This window comes from Carassius gibelio, chromosome B19 (genome assembly GCF_023724105.1).
Source record: "Carassius gibelio isolate Cgi1373 ecotype wild population from Czech Republic chromosome B19, carGib1.2-hapl.c, whole genome shotgun sequence".
NCBI lineage: Eukaryota > Metazoa > Chordata > Actinopteri > Cypriniformes > Cyprinidae > Carassius > Carassius gibelio.
The window spans coordinates 17,424,484-17,442,495 of NC_068414.1; the positions used below are offsets into that span (position 1 = coordinate 17,424,484).

At 35.8% G+C, this 18,012-nt stretch overlaps 1 protein-coding gene across 1 annotated transcript; it reads left to right on the top strand.

Moving 5' to 3' along the window:
* The first annotated feature begins 3,681 nt into the window (after window positions 1-3,681).
* Window positions 3,682-12,519, top strand: meox2b (mesenchyme homeobox 2b). The gene is made up of 3 exons (XM_052584921.1): window positions 3,682-4,466; window positions 7,769-7,941; window positions 11,430-12,519. Exons 1-3 carry the CDS (start codon window positions 3,992-3,994, stop codon window positions 11,649-11,651), a joined length of 870 nt encoding a protein of 289 aa, XP_052440881.1. The 5' UTR covers window positions 3,682-3,991; the 3' UTR covers window positions 11,652-12,519.
* The last annotated feature ends 5,493 nt before the right edge of the window (window positions 12,520-18,012 follow it).

An 18,012-nucleotide genomic window follows, 5' to 3' on the forward strand; every position in this document is an offset into this window, starting at 1 on the left:
TTGATCTTGACTGATATTTCTCTGTATGCGCATTTAAATTCTTTGAATATATTTACATTTTTAAATGTGCTGTATGTAATATTTTGACTCGAGCATAAAAATGCCATGATATGTTTGCAGATATTTAAGAAACATGCTAAGTTAACATATATATCTGAAAAACAATGCTACAGTCAGTTATTCTCCTTTGAAAATATGTGTTCTGGCCCAGAATGTCTGTGTTTTTTTGGTTTGTGAAACCCGCCCACTGCAAGTTTACCCAGTTGTATTTTGGCAACCTGCGTGTGTCAAGTCTGAGGAGGAGGGGCCAGGTGAACATTTTTATTTTTTTTTATTTTTTTTGAATTTGGACTACAATATCTAGTTCAACCACTCAGTGTCAATCCTACATACAGCACCTTTAATATTTAATATTTACAAAATATTAATGGAATTTAAATTGAAAGAAATCTGGCTCCTTACACCATTCTATTATAAAATGTAGTCACATTTTCTGTCTTGTAAATACACATAAAACTGCATTTAAATTTTATTTAAAGTATTCTATAATATATTTTCATCATTATAATACATCATGTTTTATTGTGCTTTTGTGTTCATTTAAACAAACATTTAAAAATGATCTTCAGTTGCATATGTATTTGATATCTATTTCAAGATTTACTTTTACTTTTACGAACCAACATTTGCTATTTTTTGGCCATTTACTAATTTTGTGTTTATGAATGAAGGGACCGAATAATCTTTTATCTATAATAGTATTTATTTTAGATATTCAGTTATTGTCATACGCACAAACAAACAAATGTTGAATAAGTCCAATAATAACTAAAAAGAATATCAAAGTGTTGAAGAATGGATTTTGTTGGATCAGATGACAGCATTTTTTATTTTATTTTTAATAGCAGTAAAGCTCCTAAACAGTCTCTTATGAAGTGACTCAAGCGTAGCAGGGATTTTTGAAGACTCTATAGTTTCTCAGTCTTTGTGTGTTAATATGAAACGCATCACTTCCTCCTCCTTTGACTCCTTTCATCCTCTCATTACAAAGCAGCGCACACACACTAAAGCCGCTTAGAGTATCCTATTGGAAATGTCTGTCTGAGGTCTGGCATTAACAGATACCAGAGTTAGTGGTTTCGTCTCTGAGCTCCTTTTCCACTCAGCTAATGAACGTCACGGGGCCTTTTAAAAATAGAAAGCGTTTTAAAATGAACCGAACAGAGTGACACGAAAATTACCATGTATAGTATGACAAACTGATGCAATCTACAAATAACTTAATAAAATACATGACACTAAATAACTAGAAGTCTCATATATTATATCACTCAAACTCCCAATTATCTTCCACAACAACAACAACAACAAAATATTGGAAAGCATCGTTGCTCTATTTTAACAATCATCTGTCTGGGTTTCCTCTCGCACATGTCTGATTGACTCCGACAGGCTGGAGAGGCCTCTTCAAAATCCAACGAAATCTAATAAGCATTAGCCTGTCAGACAAGCTCAACCTTGTGTCACACACACATTCGACGATTGACCACCAGGTGAGAGGACTCACCTGCAGAAAATCCCTTTTCCCAGGGGAACTGTCAAATTAGCAGTTAGCTATTATGGGGGCTTAAGCCTTGGACCCGCAGAGAGAGAGAGAATGAGGAACGAAAGACAGCAGACTCACATAACCGCTCAGAGGCCTGGGGGCAATGACATGGCGCAACCCAAATCATATGAACATTAATACGCACCCGGGGGCCATTCTCGGAGATTACTTTACATAACGACTAATTGGCCTAATTTGTTAAATAAACACTATATTTTCTTTTGTAGCTTAATACAGGACCACTGGACATAGCAGTCGCTCTGAGCCGAGCAGCAACACCCACATCGGATTTTTGGTGGTCTGCTAAAGTCATTTCCCCTCAAAATGAACCTAATTTCCTCTCTGGGTTCAGGATCATGTGCGTGTTCGGTTCACCTCAGGCATCTAAATGTAGAGACAGTGCTGAATGTAAAGAAAACTTCACATAATACATAAGTTACTGTTACTGTTACTAATACATACGTTAGTGAATCGAAAACAGAAACTGCTAATGTCTTCGTTTTTTAATATACTGTTGCCTTTCAAGTTAAAACTGCTGGGTGGAAAGTCTACCACTACTTTTTATTTGATTTATTATTATTATTATGTTTTTAAACCAGCTGAGCTACACCGATCATAAAAGTGTTACATTTCCAGTCCAAGCGAGTTCTGGATTGAGTAAAACTGGGATAAAAGAATTCTTGTTATCCACTGAAAAATTCCAATGGCTTTTATTTTTAATTAAATGTACAGCTTAAGTAATCATGGACACGGGTTGCAAAAAAAAAATACTCTGAAATGATAAACAATGAAATTGCCACAAGACTGTATTTTAATAGCTTTTTTAGACATTGAAAGGAGTTTTCAAAAAAAAAAATCCCGCATTTTTGTAATTACAGTGCATTCATGGGCAACACTTTCTTCAGCAAGTTTCCACCACATAAAAAAAAACGAGATCCTTTATGATCTCTGCATTGCTGTGAGTTGTTATTTCATTGTGGTTGAAATCTATAAAGTGAAATTAAACATAAAAAAAAAATAAAAAATAATAATGAATTGCTGCTCTGACCAAAAACATTCATTTGACTGTTCTGATTTTTTTTTTTTTGCAGTATGAAAACTGAGTTAAATGTCAATAAAATAGTTTTTGTTTTCAGTAACATGTTCATTAAAATATGTACTTTTCCTGTACTGTCAGCTTCGGTCATTAAATGAGTTTTCATGCCTCAAAACCAAACACATTTGTGACAGGCAAAAACGCTCTTTCAAGTCTTCAGTTTCATGGAGCCTTCTGGGAGAGAATTATGGTTTTCCATCTGAGAAATACACATGAGAATGAACAGCATCTGTGTTCTCAATGATATTTTTAATGCGAGTGACCAGCAACACTCCAGCGTAACTATTGCTACAGAGATTTATAGAAATCTGCTTCTCGTTTTGTGTCTGAAACAGCTTGCCTGCTTGCCATTTGGATTAGTTATAGATTTCTGAAATACTGCAGGGTAGACAGACTGTCAGTATCGAATTTGATTAGTCATGTTAATGAATTTAAATCAAAATTCATATGATTGCTCTTTTAACAGATTTTATTCAAAATATAAGCCATTTTTAGCCGTGCAAACTTAACGTGTCTCTCATGCAGTTAAGCTGTTATATCAAATATTGTCACTTTTGCAGTTGTTTTATTGGAAAATGATCCTATTCATAGTCCGAAGGATGTTGGCAATGTGGATAAACATGCATACAAGCAGACACCAGATAGTACCCCAAAACCCCTCACCCCATTCACCGTCCCACCCCTAAGACCCCCCATAACCTCTTCGGTCCATTCCAAGCTCACTTTTTGGTCACAACTTATTTCTTAGAAAAGTGTCTGTGGTATCGGATAGCCCGGGTCCAAAATATCGTACCCCAGTTTTCGCGGGGCCGGAACTAGTTGGCTGGGCTCAGATTTATTGTACCTTGCTGTTCTGGAGGAAGATCGTATGCATGTGGTCAGTAGCGAGGAGCCTTCGACCCAACCTCCCTCTCATGTTACGCCCTATATATATAACATCCATTCCTCCAGCACCTCCGTTCAACCCCCCCTCCCTCGTTCCCTCGCTCCAACTCCACTTCTCCAGAAGCACTGCATCCAGTCGGGCCCAGACGGCTAAGTCTTTCCCTCTCCCTCTCTTTCTCTCTCTCTCTCTCCCGTCTGTCACCCGAGCTTCCTCTTGCAGGCTGTGTGTGTTTACCCTCTTTTTCGGCCTGGCAACGGGGCTGCATGCTCAGGATTACCAGAGGCCTTGCCTTTCATCGCTGTCCGCTCCCTCTTCCTTTCGCCTGGACTACGGTAGCCACGGGTGCGAGACTGTGTGATTTCCTGCTCACGGAGTTAAGTGGATTTGTAGATACTAAAGAGACATGGATCACTCTCTGTTCGGATGCCTTCGGAGCCCGCATGCCCCGTCCCAAGCCTTGCACCCGGCGTTCACCCAGTCCTCCCTGGCCCTGCACGGCCGCTCCGACCACGTCTCCTACCCCGACCTCCCGGGACCCTCGCCACCCTGCAGCTACGTGGGGGAGGAGAGCGGCTTCGGAGGACCCCATCACAGAGTTCACCCTGCTCCGCAGCATCCACACCTCTCGCAGCATCAGCCTTCCTGGCACGTGCCACAGATGCCCTCGATTGACAGCGAGCGCCACGGCCTCTGCCTGCCGCACCCTGACGCCGCGGCTCCAGAACTGTGCGGCTCTCAGGGCCTCTGCGCTGGTAACCCAGCACTCTCTGGAAGTGACCCTGCTAGGGCATCATGTGTGACCGGAGAATACGGGAGACAGACCATGTCCCCCGTTGAGCCGGAGCGACGGAATAGCAAAGGGAAGAGTGACAGTTCAGGTACACAGCTCAAAAGGTTTTCTTCCATGTACATATGCGTTCAGTAGAAAAGGCATTGTGAACTTGATTTTATTTTTTTATCTTGATTTTTGTTCAATTATTGCAGTATAAATAATTCAAATTTTTTTCCGTGGCTTGAGAACTGAATATTGTCTCTTTTATTACTCATCAGATTTATTTAGAATAGCACAAGTAAAAGACTTTTGCTTTATTTAGTAATATAGCATTCGGTTTATGTGTTATTTATCATTAAAAAAAAATAATAATAATTCAGTTTAAGTGATATTTGTTGTTTTGTCTATTCTCTGTCATTGGGACTGGATTTGGAATTTAATTTTGATAATATGTTTTAATAAATAGTTAGGTGAAATTCATCCATGCACCAAATTATATGTTCAGTGTAATGTATTATTTAGAATATAGCTTAGATTTGTTTTAATAGGTTATTTTGCAATTTTCAGTAAGAATTGAAAAAAAATTGTGTACCTTTATATTTTGACATAAATAAAATGATATAAATTAGGAAAATAATTATCAGAGATTTCAAGAACTTAACTGAAATTTACATTTCAAATAGCATTTAAGAGTTTTCCATATCAAGACACTTTTAAACAAAAATCATTCTATATGTACTAAATGGATTTTATTTGTACTGCACTGTAAAAATGGATTTTTTTGGAGTTTGCAAGAAAATTTCATTTCTGTTTTTCTGTGTTTTTTTAACTTCAAAGTTTCACATTTAATTTAATGTGTTACTTGTCATTTGTTTGGAATTTGTTAAATGAACTTGCAGTTTCTGAATAGAAATCGTTTCAACGTAAATCATATAAAAAAAAAAAAATTTCACTGTGTATTTAACTTTATGCTAAGAATAATTTAATACAACTGTCGTCTGCTAGAAAAGAAATAAGCAGAAAAGTGTGATTAACTTTTGACATTGAGATCAGATCAACACACACACACACACACACACACACACACACACACAAACCGCTCTAATCCATCTATGAACCATGTAGAAAAGTGTGCAAACTTTACACATAAGTCAAACTGAGCAGTAGTTATTAATATGGTCAAAAGCAGCTTGCTATTTCTTAGTAGAGAAAATGCTGCCTGAGAATAAATTTAAGGTTGACTGAACAAAAAACAGGAGCAGAATCCGGCACAGCAGTGTTTTAGTGGCAGGGCCTGGAGCTGTGGGGCTGCCCTGTTTCTTTCTCTCATCAGTCTCAGAGGTGCAAGTCACTCTGGCATTTACCCTCAGGTCTTTAATAGACCACAGGTGAAAGCCGCCGTTAAATGTTCACGTTGCCCGCAGCTGCGCTTTAGACACCCCAAACACATACGCACCATTTACGGCTGGGAAAAACAGTTAGAGCTGCAGCTGGACAATTTTTATATAAAACGTGACCTTAAAATTCAAGAACAATAGAAAATGTCACACCTGGTCGTTGTTTGACAGTGCCATGCAGTCTTTAAAACTGCGGTGCAGAAAAAGCAACTTATTTTTTTATTTGCAAGATTACACAGATTTTGTCGTATAAAGTGGAATCAGAGTGAATGTCTACAGGAAAAAAGTCACCGCTGTGAAAAAAGAAGAAGATTTTGTTCACTTTTTTCACTTTTACAGTAGATGAACTGAATTACCCTAGCTTATTCTGTACAGCTAAGATATTTTTCTGTCTGTTTAGTCATGCTGTGAAGGGGGTCTATATGTTGAATCTTATTATCCAGGTGCCTGTAATTTATGGCATACTGATGGATCGGTCCAATGGTGGTAGAAATTTCCAGAAGGCTCCTGTTGGCACTTGCTGTGCCTTTATACCAAATCCAATTTCCTCCAGTCTGTTGGCAGTTATCAAAGCCAGTGTGGTTTCCATTTTGAGCCGTGTCAGATATCGAGATGTTGCAGCGATAGGCTGAACAGATTAGAGATTATTCCCAAAAGTGATGTTGGATATGAAATATGCCTTTTAAAGCCCATAATCTTGTGTTCTATAAAAACCTTGGATTTCTATAGCAGTTGTATTTTTATGACGGATTCAAAGGAGCCAAAAATTGGACATCTAAATCACACCCGTCCCTGAATGCCAAGCTAAAAGATATTCATTGGAAACATATTTTCCTTTAAATCGTGTTTTTTTTTTGTAATGTTGTTTCAAAGTCTCTCAGTCTATTAACTACATTTTAACTGATTGTTTTGCATTACACCGTTTAAGTGTATTACACTCTTCATTCTAAATATTATAAAAGTAAACATTTTGACAGGGAAAAATTAGTGGGGTAACAAAAGAAAAGAAAAAGGCTGCATATGAATTTCAAACTCACAGTAGTTTACTAATAGTAAAAGAAAATGTATTTAAAATAAATGGCATGGTGTAATATTGTGAATGTTTTTGGTTGCTATTCACATATGGATACACTGTGGTGACCTGTGATTTATTACCCTTAAAAACCTTTTTCAGACTGATCAATCCCTTGAGTTGAGTGTGGTTGGAAAAAACCTAATGCATTTAGGTTGATTTAGGGACATTAAATTATATTCTTGATTTGAATAAAATCAGTTAATTTAGATGCTGCCAAATAAAGTACTTTTTAATAATTGCTTTATCCAATTGCAAAAACAAATTATAAAACTTACTTAAGAATTTACATACTTTGCTCATTCCAATCTATTCAGTTTCAATGTTGTTTTAAAGAATCTCTTCGGGCAGAAAAAAAAAAAAAATATTTTTAAATTTAGTATTTAATGAATTAAAAAATTAGGGAATAAAACTCTGATTTTATACCCTATAGATTCCTGTTTTTTCCCCCAGTAATATAGACACATCTTCATAACATTTTATTTGTTATTGTAACTAAATATATATTGCAGAACATGCTTCAATCAACACTTAAAGAGTTGAATTTTGATGATTCTTGGACCAATCATAAATGTTCCCTGGGAAAGCTTCATGTATTCTGTTAAAGGAGACGTGTGTGGAAAATAAAGAGTAAATTGATCTGATTGTTGGAGAGTGTGAACGAAGCCTGATTTGAGAGCATGTGCTCCGTTCTCTGGCCCTTCTCCGCCTGCTAAAAACACCAGAGCCGTATCGCCATAATAGAGGGTGATTGGCAGGCCAAATTGTTCCGCTTTCATTTTTATTTTTGTTCGTTTATTTTATTTCAGAGCCCTGCAGTTTATCACACCATCTTATTTTTTCACCCGTTTGCTTTCCCTTAACGTTTTTTTTTTCCTTTCTCGTTTTCTTTTTCTATGCATTTACAGCGTCTGGAAAGTGATCTGTTTTTCATTTCAGATTCCCAGGATGGGAGCTATAAGTCAGACGTGAGCAGTAAACCTAGGAAGGAGCGCACAGCCTTCACCAAGGAACAGATTCGAGAACTGGAATCAGAATTCGCTCACCACAACTATCTGACACGGCTCAGACGTTACGAAATCGCTGTCAACCTTGACCTCACAGAGAGACAAGTACGTTCAATGCTAAGTCTGTTTTCACATGCCACCAACAGACATAACACTGGCACTTCAAAATATTCCTTCGCTTGACGGGTGAAAAAAGCCTTTACATAAATACTGACTTCACTTAAAGTGTATAAAGTCGTATAAAGCGATGAATGCCATTCTTAATGTTGGTAATTTTCAACAAATTAAAAAATATGACCTGATTTACAGATATGAATCTCAAAATATTATATAGTAAAGGTTCCCTAGAAATATGTTTTACATTAGAAGTGAGTGACGTGTTTTACACAGGGCTCTGTGTCGAGGGGTTCAGTCAATTTGTTAGGATTGAGGGAGGGATTCTCTCTCTCTCTTTTATTATTTTTATTAGATAAGACAGAGGGAAAGGGACAGAGAGAGAGAGAGAGAGAGGGACAGCAGGAGCGGGACATGATCCAGAGTCCCCGTGAGCACATTTTTATTGAATATTATATTAATACAGAGGCTTCCAATTAATTGCAATGAAAAATAATGGCAGAAAAATCATATGAAGGAGACCGGGGCTAGTTGTCACAAAGGTATACAGTATCTCAGTTACTATAAACATTTAGAGTAAAAAGTCATTTTTTAATCCATTTTCTTCACAATTTTTTAAGCTCCAGTCTTCACTATTAACTTACCATTAACTATGAGTTTTGTGTCAATAAACTTCTAATTAGCTGTTCATTAATAGTTTGTAAATTAGTTGTTAAGTTTGGTATGGAGTAGGATTAAGAGATCTATAATATGATCATGCAGAATAAAGTATTAATATGTGCTTTATAAGTACTAATAAACAGCCAGTATGCTAGTATTTTGCATGCTAGTTAATAGGGAGAATTGGTCTTTAAAATAAAGTGTTACCCAAGTTTTTAAGAAATCTATCAATTACTTAATGTCTGTTTGTTTTGTGTATGTATATCAGAATTTGGCTATTTTTACTTTGCTGCAAAGTTAATAGTAGCTTTTTAATTACAGACTCCATTGTGACAACTGTAAAACATGCCCTGTTATTGGGGAACATTGTCACAAAATGTTTAAATAATTATGTTGTAGCACCCCCCATACATATATTCTTCTATCTTAAAAAGTCTTCTTATTATATACATCATTGCGCAGAGCCTCATAACTTACATTTACTCACTTTTACTCATTGGAGTAAAAACTAGCCCCCAGTTTTGCATATTATTCTTTAAATATATTCAAAATTAGACAATAGTTGAAATTCACTGTAGATCTACGGTAGATACTGATTTTTGGCGCTTTCTTCAAAATGACCCACACGTCCCACACAGCCATTCCAGAGTTCAGGATGCTTCCAGATGAGTCTTGACCTAAAAAGAAGCTTTACTGTACAGCTACTCACTTAGGATTTGCATTATTCTTTTATTCCCCTTTCTCTTCCTACTCCTCCACACAATTGCTTCCTTTCCGACGATGGCTCTCAGCACAGATCCAATAAATCTGTGGACGTGGGTTGATCTCAAATCTGAAAGTCTGAAAATCAACCCTTTCTGTGCACCTTTGCTCTGTTGAATTTATATTTACATTTATTCCACATACACCCCTTTGAATGCATTTAAAAATGCATGTTGTTTTGAAATAAAAAAAACTGAAATATGGTAGCACAGTTCCATAAATCCCGTAGTTATAAGTGTGAAGAGTTGCAAAAAAGTTCCCACACCTCATCTAAATGTTTTTGTCATGTAAGGAAATCTGCCGACTCATTTAAGAGCTCTCTCTAAAATACCTGCGCTGCTCTTCCTAAAATAACCCCGTCAGCCTGAAATAGTCCCGCTGTCAAGCCAAAAGTGGGGGGTGAGGCGCCACCACTCGGTCCAGATCCGATCGACCCGTTTTAGGCAGCAGCTTGATCATCCCAGAGGAGACACAAATACAGAGCAAACTGTCAAGTCAGGACCTGGAGCATGGGCCAACGGGCGACCAGGAGTTTTGCATCAGCACATAACTGACCAGGTGGAAATAGCCTAGAGAGCCAATGCTAGCCCCCACAGAGCCAATCATATCGCTGATCCACCAAACTTCCCAGAAATCTGCTCCAGAAGAAAAACACAAGAGTCCACCGGATGCACAGTTCATTTAAAGATTAAAAGCAGATATGAAGGAGCCACAAAGCACATATACTTGGTTAACGTATGTGGTCTATACGTGTGGGATCTGAGTGCTGTGTTGGCAGAAGTCATTGAGAGAAAGCTTTAAATCTGTCACTCATCTGATCTGATACACGCTCGCAGTATGAGGGGGGTTCTGATACAGAGGGTGTGATGGTGGTTTTAGAGTGGGGGTCTACGTGCCAAAACTCCTCTTTCTGGAAAGTGCCATAACACACGTCTAACACACGTTCCCACAAAGTGGCGTTGAGTTTCCCTGATGCAGATCTTGGACGCCTGTGTTGCTAGGAGACCAATAAAGTCCCATAAACACTGTGTGTAATTGACTTCTGTATAATAGCTTGGCCAAAAATGTTGTCGCCTAATGAGCAAACGACACTTATTGATTGATTTGTTTTTCTTGAATTATAGATGGTATTCACCATTTATTTGTTCATACTTATTCTTACAGGTATACTTAATATTATACAGGTTTTGGAAGATTTTAGCAAAATATAACTATTGACTCTTGAAGCTGCGGAAAACAAAATGACTAAAATCTTTACCTACTGTAAATTATGCAAAATAAATTTTTACCTCAACTTATTAGAATTGTTTAATAATTTTTTAGAATTGTTTAAAAACATTTTAATTTTGCCATACAACAGCACATAATATGTCCATTACACAGTTTTCAGATAAAACATTAAAATAAAGATGTTTCATATTGAATAAATGCAAATAAATATCGAAATATATGAATACATACAATGTTATTTATTATGATTCTTCAGTTTACTTAAATAATACATTGAATTAAAGCCTAAATTAAAGTCAATGAATTTGTTAATTTATTTATAACTGTACAAAATATGTCTAATTTCATTTTATATTCAGAAATCTTATATTTCTAGAAATACCTCCGATTATATTTTATTTTTAACAAAAATAAATAAAGTATTAAAAAATGCTAATTGCAGAGGCAACATTTAAATTTTTTATTTTAGTTTAAGTAATAAAATAACTAAAACATTTTTTTATAAAAACTATGAAGAAAAAACACAACAAAATTGGTTTGACTAAAATCGTTAACTAAAATTAAAATTGAATTAAAAATATTGACAAAATATTTAATAGTGTATCAATGATACCAAAAAAACACTGTTTGATAAGTTTTTGGGAAATTAATATTGAGAAAATAAAATGTGCTATTTAAAACAAGGCTAAGAACAGTTGCATGTTTTTTTCTTTTCATTCCATTTTCATTCTGCTTACTTATATTTACATTTATAATAAAACTCTCCATCCTGTTTGCCTTCTATATACTTGATATGAGTGCTTTAACAGTATTTCTCTTGCCTGCAGGTCAAGGTGTGGTTCCAGAACAGACGGATGAAGTGGAAGCGAGTGAAGGGAGGTCAGCAGGGAGCTGCTGCGCGGGAGAAAGAACTGGTGAACGTAAAGAAAGGAACTCTCTTGCCTTCTGAGTTCTCCCCAATGGTCGGTCTGCACCATGCCATGGGTTCGCCCAGCAATGAGGACGACAGTCACGACAGCGACCAGAGCTCTGAGCACGCGCATTTATGATGCCCGCACTCCAGCCGGTCACAACCTGCCAATTTCCTCAGGAATCAATGTTGGTACTCCGAAGGCTGTTAACAACTAGTACTGGGCCGCGTTGTGTTATTTCATTCTGAGTGGTTAGGGTTTGTTTTTGGTCTGTGAAACAGATGCTCACAGGGTTGCAAACCAGAGCTCAGCCCCCAGTGGCACTGGACTTTGAAGAGTAGTCTAAATAATAGTCCAAGGTGGCCACAGTTTTCAAGAGACTATGTATTTCATCCTTTTTTGACATTGTAATTAAATGCAAGCTTGAATGTTGTAAACATTCCACACGAGTGCCTTTGAGAGGATTTTTGCACTGTTTTAATTTTTGCCCTAACTGTTTGCTACTGTATTTACATACAGATTTTGATATAAAGTACCTTTAATTAAAAACACATTGATATGATATGTGACAGCACAGAATAAGTGTTATCTCAGTCTGTTTGTAAAGAAACAAATGATGCCGGTAATTGTAGCTTATTTTTTGATTAAGTGATGAATTATAATTATAATGATTTTTCTGTTCATGATTTTTATTTTTTTATTTTTTACAGTGTGGGTACTTTGGATTGAAACGGATTGAATATGACATGGCATACTGATAAACATTTAATTTCGAAGGATAATAGAATAAAAGTCGAACTATTATAAGAATCTTTTCTTGAGTACTTCAGGACTGCAAATGATTTTAATAAAATGAGTTATTAAAAAAAAAAAAAAAACATTACACTGCACTTCAAAAAATTGGGTTTGGTAAGATTGTTGTTGATGTTTTAATAGAAGTCTCTTATGTTCACCAAGTTTGCATTTATTTGATAAAAACAATTACAATAAAGACAGTGATATTTTGATGTTATTACAATTTAAAATAGTGTTTTTTTTTTTTTTTTTAATATATATTAAAATGTAATTTATTCCTGTGAGGCCAAAGCTTAGTATCTCTTGTAACATTAGTCTTTACTCACATTTTTGTGATCAATTTAATGACATATTGAAAAAGTATGAATTTATATAAAATAAATAAATATATAAATCTTACTGACCCAAGCTTTTGTATGGTAGTGTTCAAAATGTATATATGCAACATTACATATGGCATATTTTTCTTACTTTTTTTTCCTGTTTAAGTTTATGATGCAGTTCTTAAACCTATCTTTTATTTGCATTGTAAATAAACAAATGTTAGGTATTTCAGTTTTGAATTTTTCTTTTTTCACAACAAACCTGCTCAATGAATTTCACAACAACAACAAAAAAAGTTTTTAATGGAAATCTTACCAAAGGTTGAAGAGGACTATGTGATGTGAATGTTAAGGAAAGCCATGTTGAATAACTAATATTATGGTTTGGCGTTTCTGTGAAGACCACGTGAGTGAGCATCTTAATTTCTGGACTGGCACTTTATCCAGTCGGCCAACTTCTCGAACGTCTTTGCTCATATATGAGAGCAGCTGGTGATTCGATAGCTGCAGAAGTTTGGACTCTTTTGATTTGTGGCTTTGCCGTTCCCTCGACACATAGGCAAAACCCAGGCTAAGTGGATTTGTTTTCAGTTGTGGTCAAAGCCAGCCATGCATTTTCCCTCTGTGGAAGACGTTTTTGATTAGCCGTCCGATTTAGATGTTTGTGTATGATATACTGTGATCAAAGTGAGACGAAGAACGATCCCCTTGGGGAAACAATTCGTGGCTTTACGAAATGAATGGGAAATATATTTATGACCCCTCAAATCCTGCCAAGCACCCAGCTGCACTGATCACAGCCGTGTCTAAACAACGCATGATGAATATGGCCCGTCAGAAGCGGCCCCAAACAGACAAATCAATAAAAACACGAGCAAATAAACACAAATCAAGACAAACATGACTTAGGTATGAAAAATACACCACATATCACAAACAAAGCTGAGCACAGACACACACGCAGGTAAACAAGCAAGACGTTTTTGTATTTGTCTTTCCAAACAAATGTAGCTTTTTGTACGAGTTTGTTGATTTGCTGTTGGAATGATGTTTCTATCTCTCCAACTACTTCGAATACTGTGGAAAGAAGTAGGATCGTAAAAGGGATGGTCCACCCAAAAATATTTACTCACCCTTATGTTGTTCCAAATTTGTATGATTTCTTTCTTCTTTGGAGCAAAAAGAAGATATTTTGTAGAATGTTGACAGCCAAACAGTTGCAGCTCCCACTGCTTTGCCTTAATTGGAGAAAAAATATAATGGAAGTCAATGGGAACCAAAACTGTTTGGTTACCAACATATGTCAGAATTTCTTCATATGTATTTGGAACAACAATGTGTTAGTTAAATGATGACCGAATTTTCATTTTTGGGTGACCGATCCCTTTATAGGACAGTTTACCTAAAAAAAATTATTCAGCTTCATGTCCTTCTAAAGCAAGATCTTATTCTTATATCTTATTCTCTGTTTGGGACAAAATTAGGGTAATTAAAAAATATATATAAAAAAAAAAAAATATGTGTGTGTGTGTGTGTGTGTGTATATATATATATATATATATATATATATATATATATATATATATATATATATATATATATATATATATATATTTATTTTCCCAAACCTAGATGTTGTAATTTTCTTATGTGAAACACAGAAGTTATTCTGAAAATGTCAACTTTCTTCATAAAAGTATGTTAAAGGAGTCCAAAACAACAACATAAAAAAAGTTCATTAAATAAAACTCAGATATTTTTCCAAAATATCTTGTTTTACACAAGGAAAAAAATATAATAATAAAAATGTAAAAAAAAAAAAAAAACATGATGGTGAGTATATAATGACAGTTTTCAATTTTCAGAGTTTTCAATATATATATATATATATATATATATATATATATATATATATATATATATATATATATATATATATATATATTAGTTTTGATGAATTATCCCTTTAAAGGACAGTTCACCCAAATACACCCTCATGCTGTTCCAAACCTGTATGACTTTCCTTGTGGAAGATAAAAAAAAGAAACGAAATCATGAACGGCCATTTAATTCAGGAAGTTTAATTCTTGTTGTTACAGACAAATGTTGCCCAGAGAAATTGTCTTGAAGCACAACTCTTCGGGCACAGTTTTATTTGCACAGAGCACAAAATAATCAAATTTCTTCCTTGCATTAAAGTAATGATGTAGCTTTATATTGTTCTCCTGAGCATCTAGAAATTTTGCAGCCAGTGCGTGCATTGCAAGAGGAAGGTTTTGTTTTGTTTTTTCTTCAAAAAATTAAAGAGTTGTTTTGGAGTACCTCTGGCCCATGTTACTGTTTGATCCTGAATGAACCTTCTACCTTGACCCCACAGGGAATGACTTTCCTTTAGCAGGAAGGGTAATGTTGTCATTTCTCCATGCCATGCCAAGAACAACACAGCCAACTGAAGAGTTTTCCACACAGGGCCTGAGTGTCTGCTCAGCCTCCTTCCAAAAAGTGATTTAGGGTAATTTTCAGCGCAACTGTAGGTGTTGATGGATGTTGTTCACTGAGGTAGGATACCCCGTACACCTCGTGACTGTTGTTATTTTCCAGCCCAGTCTTTTCTTTGTCTTTCATCGAGGAACAAAAGTGACGGTTACGCAGGTAATGAAACGTTGGCATTTTTATAGAGACTGCAGCTCTCTGCGTCAGTGAAAGACATGTCTAGAGAGTAAAATGACTACGGATACGCCTGCTCTGAATTTGTCAGTTTCTGCAAACCGTTTGGGTCAAGGCCAGGTCGTGATGCATCTGGGGCACATTAAAAAAGGCCATCTGTGAAAAATCTGCAACTGTTACATACGTATATTTAAATAATTAGACGCAAATTTGAATTCAAATCGCTCAAAAAGCTCACAATGGTTGGGAATATCTATTGGAATTACACACCTTTATAAATCATTAGAAATGCTTTCTGTGTTCTTTCACATTCTTTTATTCCACTGTACTGTATGTGTTTGAACCTGCTGGAATTATGAGGATTATGCATTGAGACAGATTTAATAATAGCTGTTCAGACCAATCCAATGATGTGGTTTAATCATAATATCACATACTCTTAGTATTCGGCGAGGGCTCAGGAAACTCTTCTGAATCTTAAGGATATGGCCGGATGATACAGGATGACGAAATGCAGGAAACCACAAACCCTCCAATAAACTGGCAGGGGACCTTGACTGACAGCTGTTTTAGCCATTTAGAATCTTATTTATTGGCACAACAGTCACTTTTACTGCAGAAGATCTGGGCCAGGAACTGAAACTAACAGCGTAAAATGTGACTTCACACCTGGAGCATTAAAACCACAAGTCACGAATATAATCCTCAGAACAGTCTGGAGAAGAACTCCAATTATTATGGAATTATGAGTACAAGTAAGAAAATATTTTATAACAGAAAAGTAAGATTTTCCTTGTTTTTATAACTGCTGTGAAACATACACACTGGCTTTTAGATCAGAACGCTAAAGTAGGTGTTATGATGCCTGTGTGAAATTAAATTAACTCAACAATATGACCAATCCACAAAAAATGAATTCAATTTTCAATAAATAAAAAATTCGTAAAGGTAAATACATTAAAAGTAAAAAATATTCAAAAACATTTGCTACAAACAACATGACGGAAAACAGTAAATGTGCTGTATAACTGTTTTTGTGCATATCTGCATAATAATGTACTGGTTCACAGAACATGAACTGACACAATCCAAACTTACACAAACTGCATCAATAATGTATGCAAATCCAAATCAGCTGAAGCTAGTTAAAAGAGGGGATAGAATGATGCATAGAATGAACCTCATGACTAAATCACATCCTTTTTTATTTATTTAATTTGATATTAATTCATAGTTATTGTTATTGAGTTTTGGTATAGTTTTGAAGCATGCTGAGTTAACCTAGTTTAACCCAGATAATCTTGGGTTGCCAAGCCTGGAATATTCCTTATTGGTTCATTCTGCATAAAATGTTCAATATAAATCATACATGTGCTTACACAGAAAATGGGTTTTGTAGAGCCAAAATCATAAAGCACAGTTAACACTTTTCTGCTCATTAAAAGAGAAAACTCCACATTTGGGATTAAGGACTCATACTCTAAAATTGAATTAGAAATACATTTAATCAAAACAGAGGGGGGAATGTTGATTTAATTTGATTAAATTTAATATTTTTCACACTTTAAAACCAGTTCTCACATCATGCACAAAATTTGGCAGTAACTTCCTTTTGACTGAAAACACAAACATGTGCACAACGAATGCGATTTTTCCATTCGGGACCACAATCCAAGACTTGCAAGTGAGAAGTGATAGCGCATTAGTTTAACTGTTTGGCACCAGCTGAGTGTTTAATGTTTGGGATTCAAGAGGACAGCTTATCATAATTTTATTGATTTATCTTGAGAGGACTACATCATGTATTTGTGGCGATGTGTGCTCATTAATCTTTAGAAGTGGAGAAAGCAACCTCCAGAATAGTCCTTGGCAGCAGGTTTGCAGTGCAACACTGAGGGGGAAATGATTGTTATCAAGTTTGTCCAAATGATGGCGACACACAGACCCAGGCAGATTGTTTCCAGAGCCTTCTACTGCCTGTTCTCACTGATTGAGCCTCAGAGCGGAATGCAAAGTGCAGCTGTTGGTTTACTGTCGGGGACTTGGTTCCCCAATTAACGGTCTGATCCAATCTCGCCTTGTTTCCCAGCCCACCTGTATACACACTCCATGAGATTCCTGTCATTCCAGGGCGCTCCCAAACACTCCCTGCCTCCGCCGGAGGACCACCTGCACTACTGCACACGCTACAGCCAACCTCTGCAGCTCATTTAGGACATTCACTGCCACACTGGAAATAAATAAATACAAATACATAAATAAATCATGCATTTATGGTCAAAATAAATAAATGAAATAACAAAGATCTGGGATCTGTGCTTGCCAAGAGATTACCTTAAAAAAATATATGTGTCAACATTTCAGGTCTGGCAAACCAGCGTTTCATTATGAACTAATATGAACTAATTATAAAGAATACACTGGTTACAATAATGATTTGTTAATGTTAGTTAATAAAAAATCTGTTTATTGTTAGTTCATGTTAGCTCCAGTACATTAAATAACATTAACAGCTACAACTTTTGATTTTTATAATAACTAGTAAATAATGTTATTGACATTAAGATTGCCTAATAAATTATAAGTATATTTCATTGTTAGTTAATCTTAATCAACCAAAGTAAACAAAGGGAACATACATTTTTACCTAATTATTCATAGACGACTATAAATGAGTTGGCATTGATGAACTGATGGAAAACACTGTGGCACTG

Excerpts from the sequence above, each read along its gene's own strand:
- meox2b (XM_052584921.1), top strand. The coding sequence starts at position 3,992 with ATGGATCACTCTCTGTTCGGATGCCTTCGGAGCCCGCATGCCCCGTCC. Across the intron at positions 4,467-7,768 it reads AGGGAAGAGTGACAGTTCAG|ATTCCCAGGATGGGAGCTAT; the intron begins GTACACAGCTCA and ends TTTTCATTTCAG. Across the intron at positions 7,942-11,429 it reads TTGACCTCACAGAGAGACAA|GTCAAGGTGTGGTTCCAGAA; the intron begins GTACGTTCAATG and ends TCTTGCCTGCAG.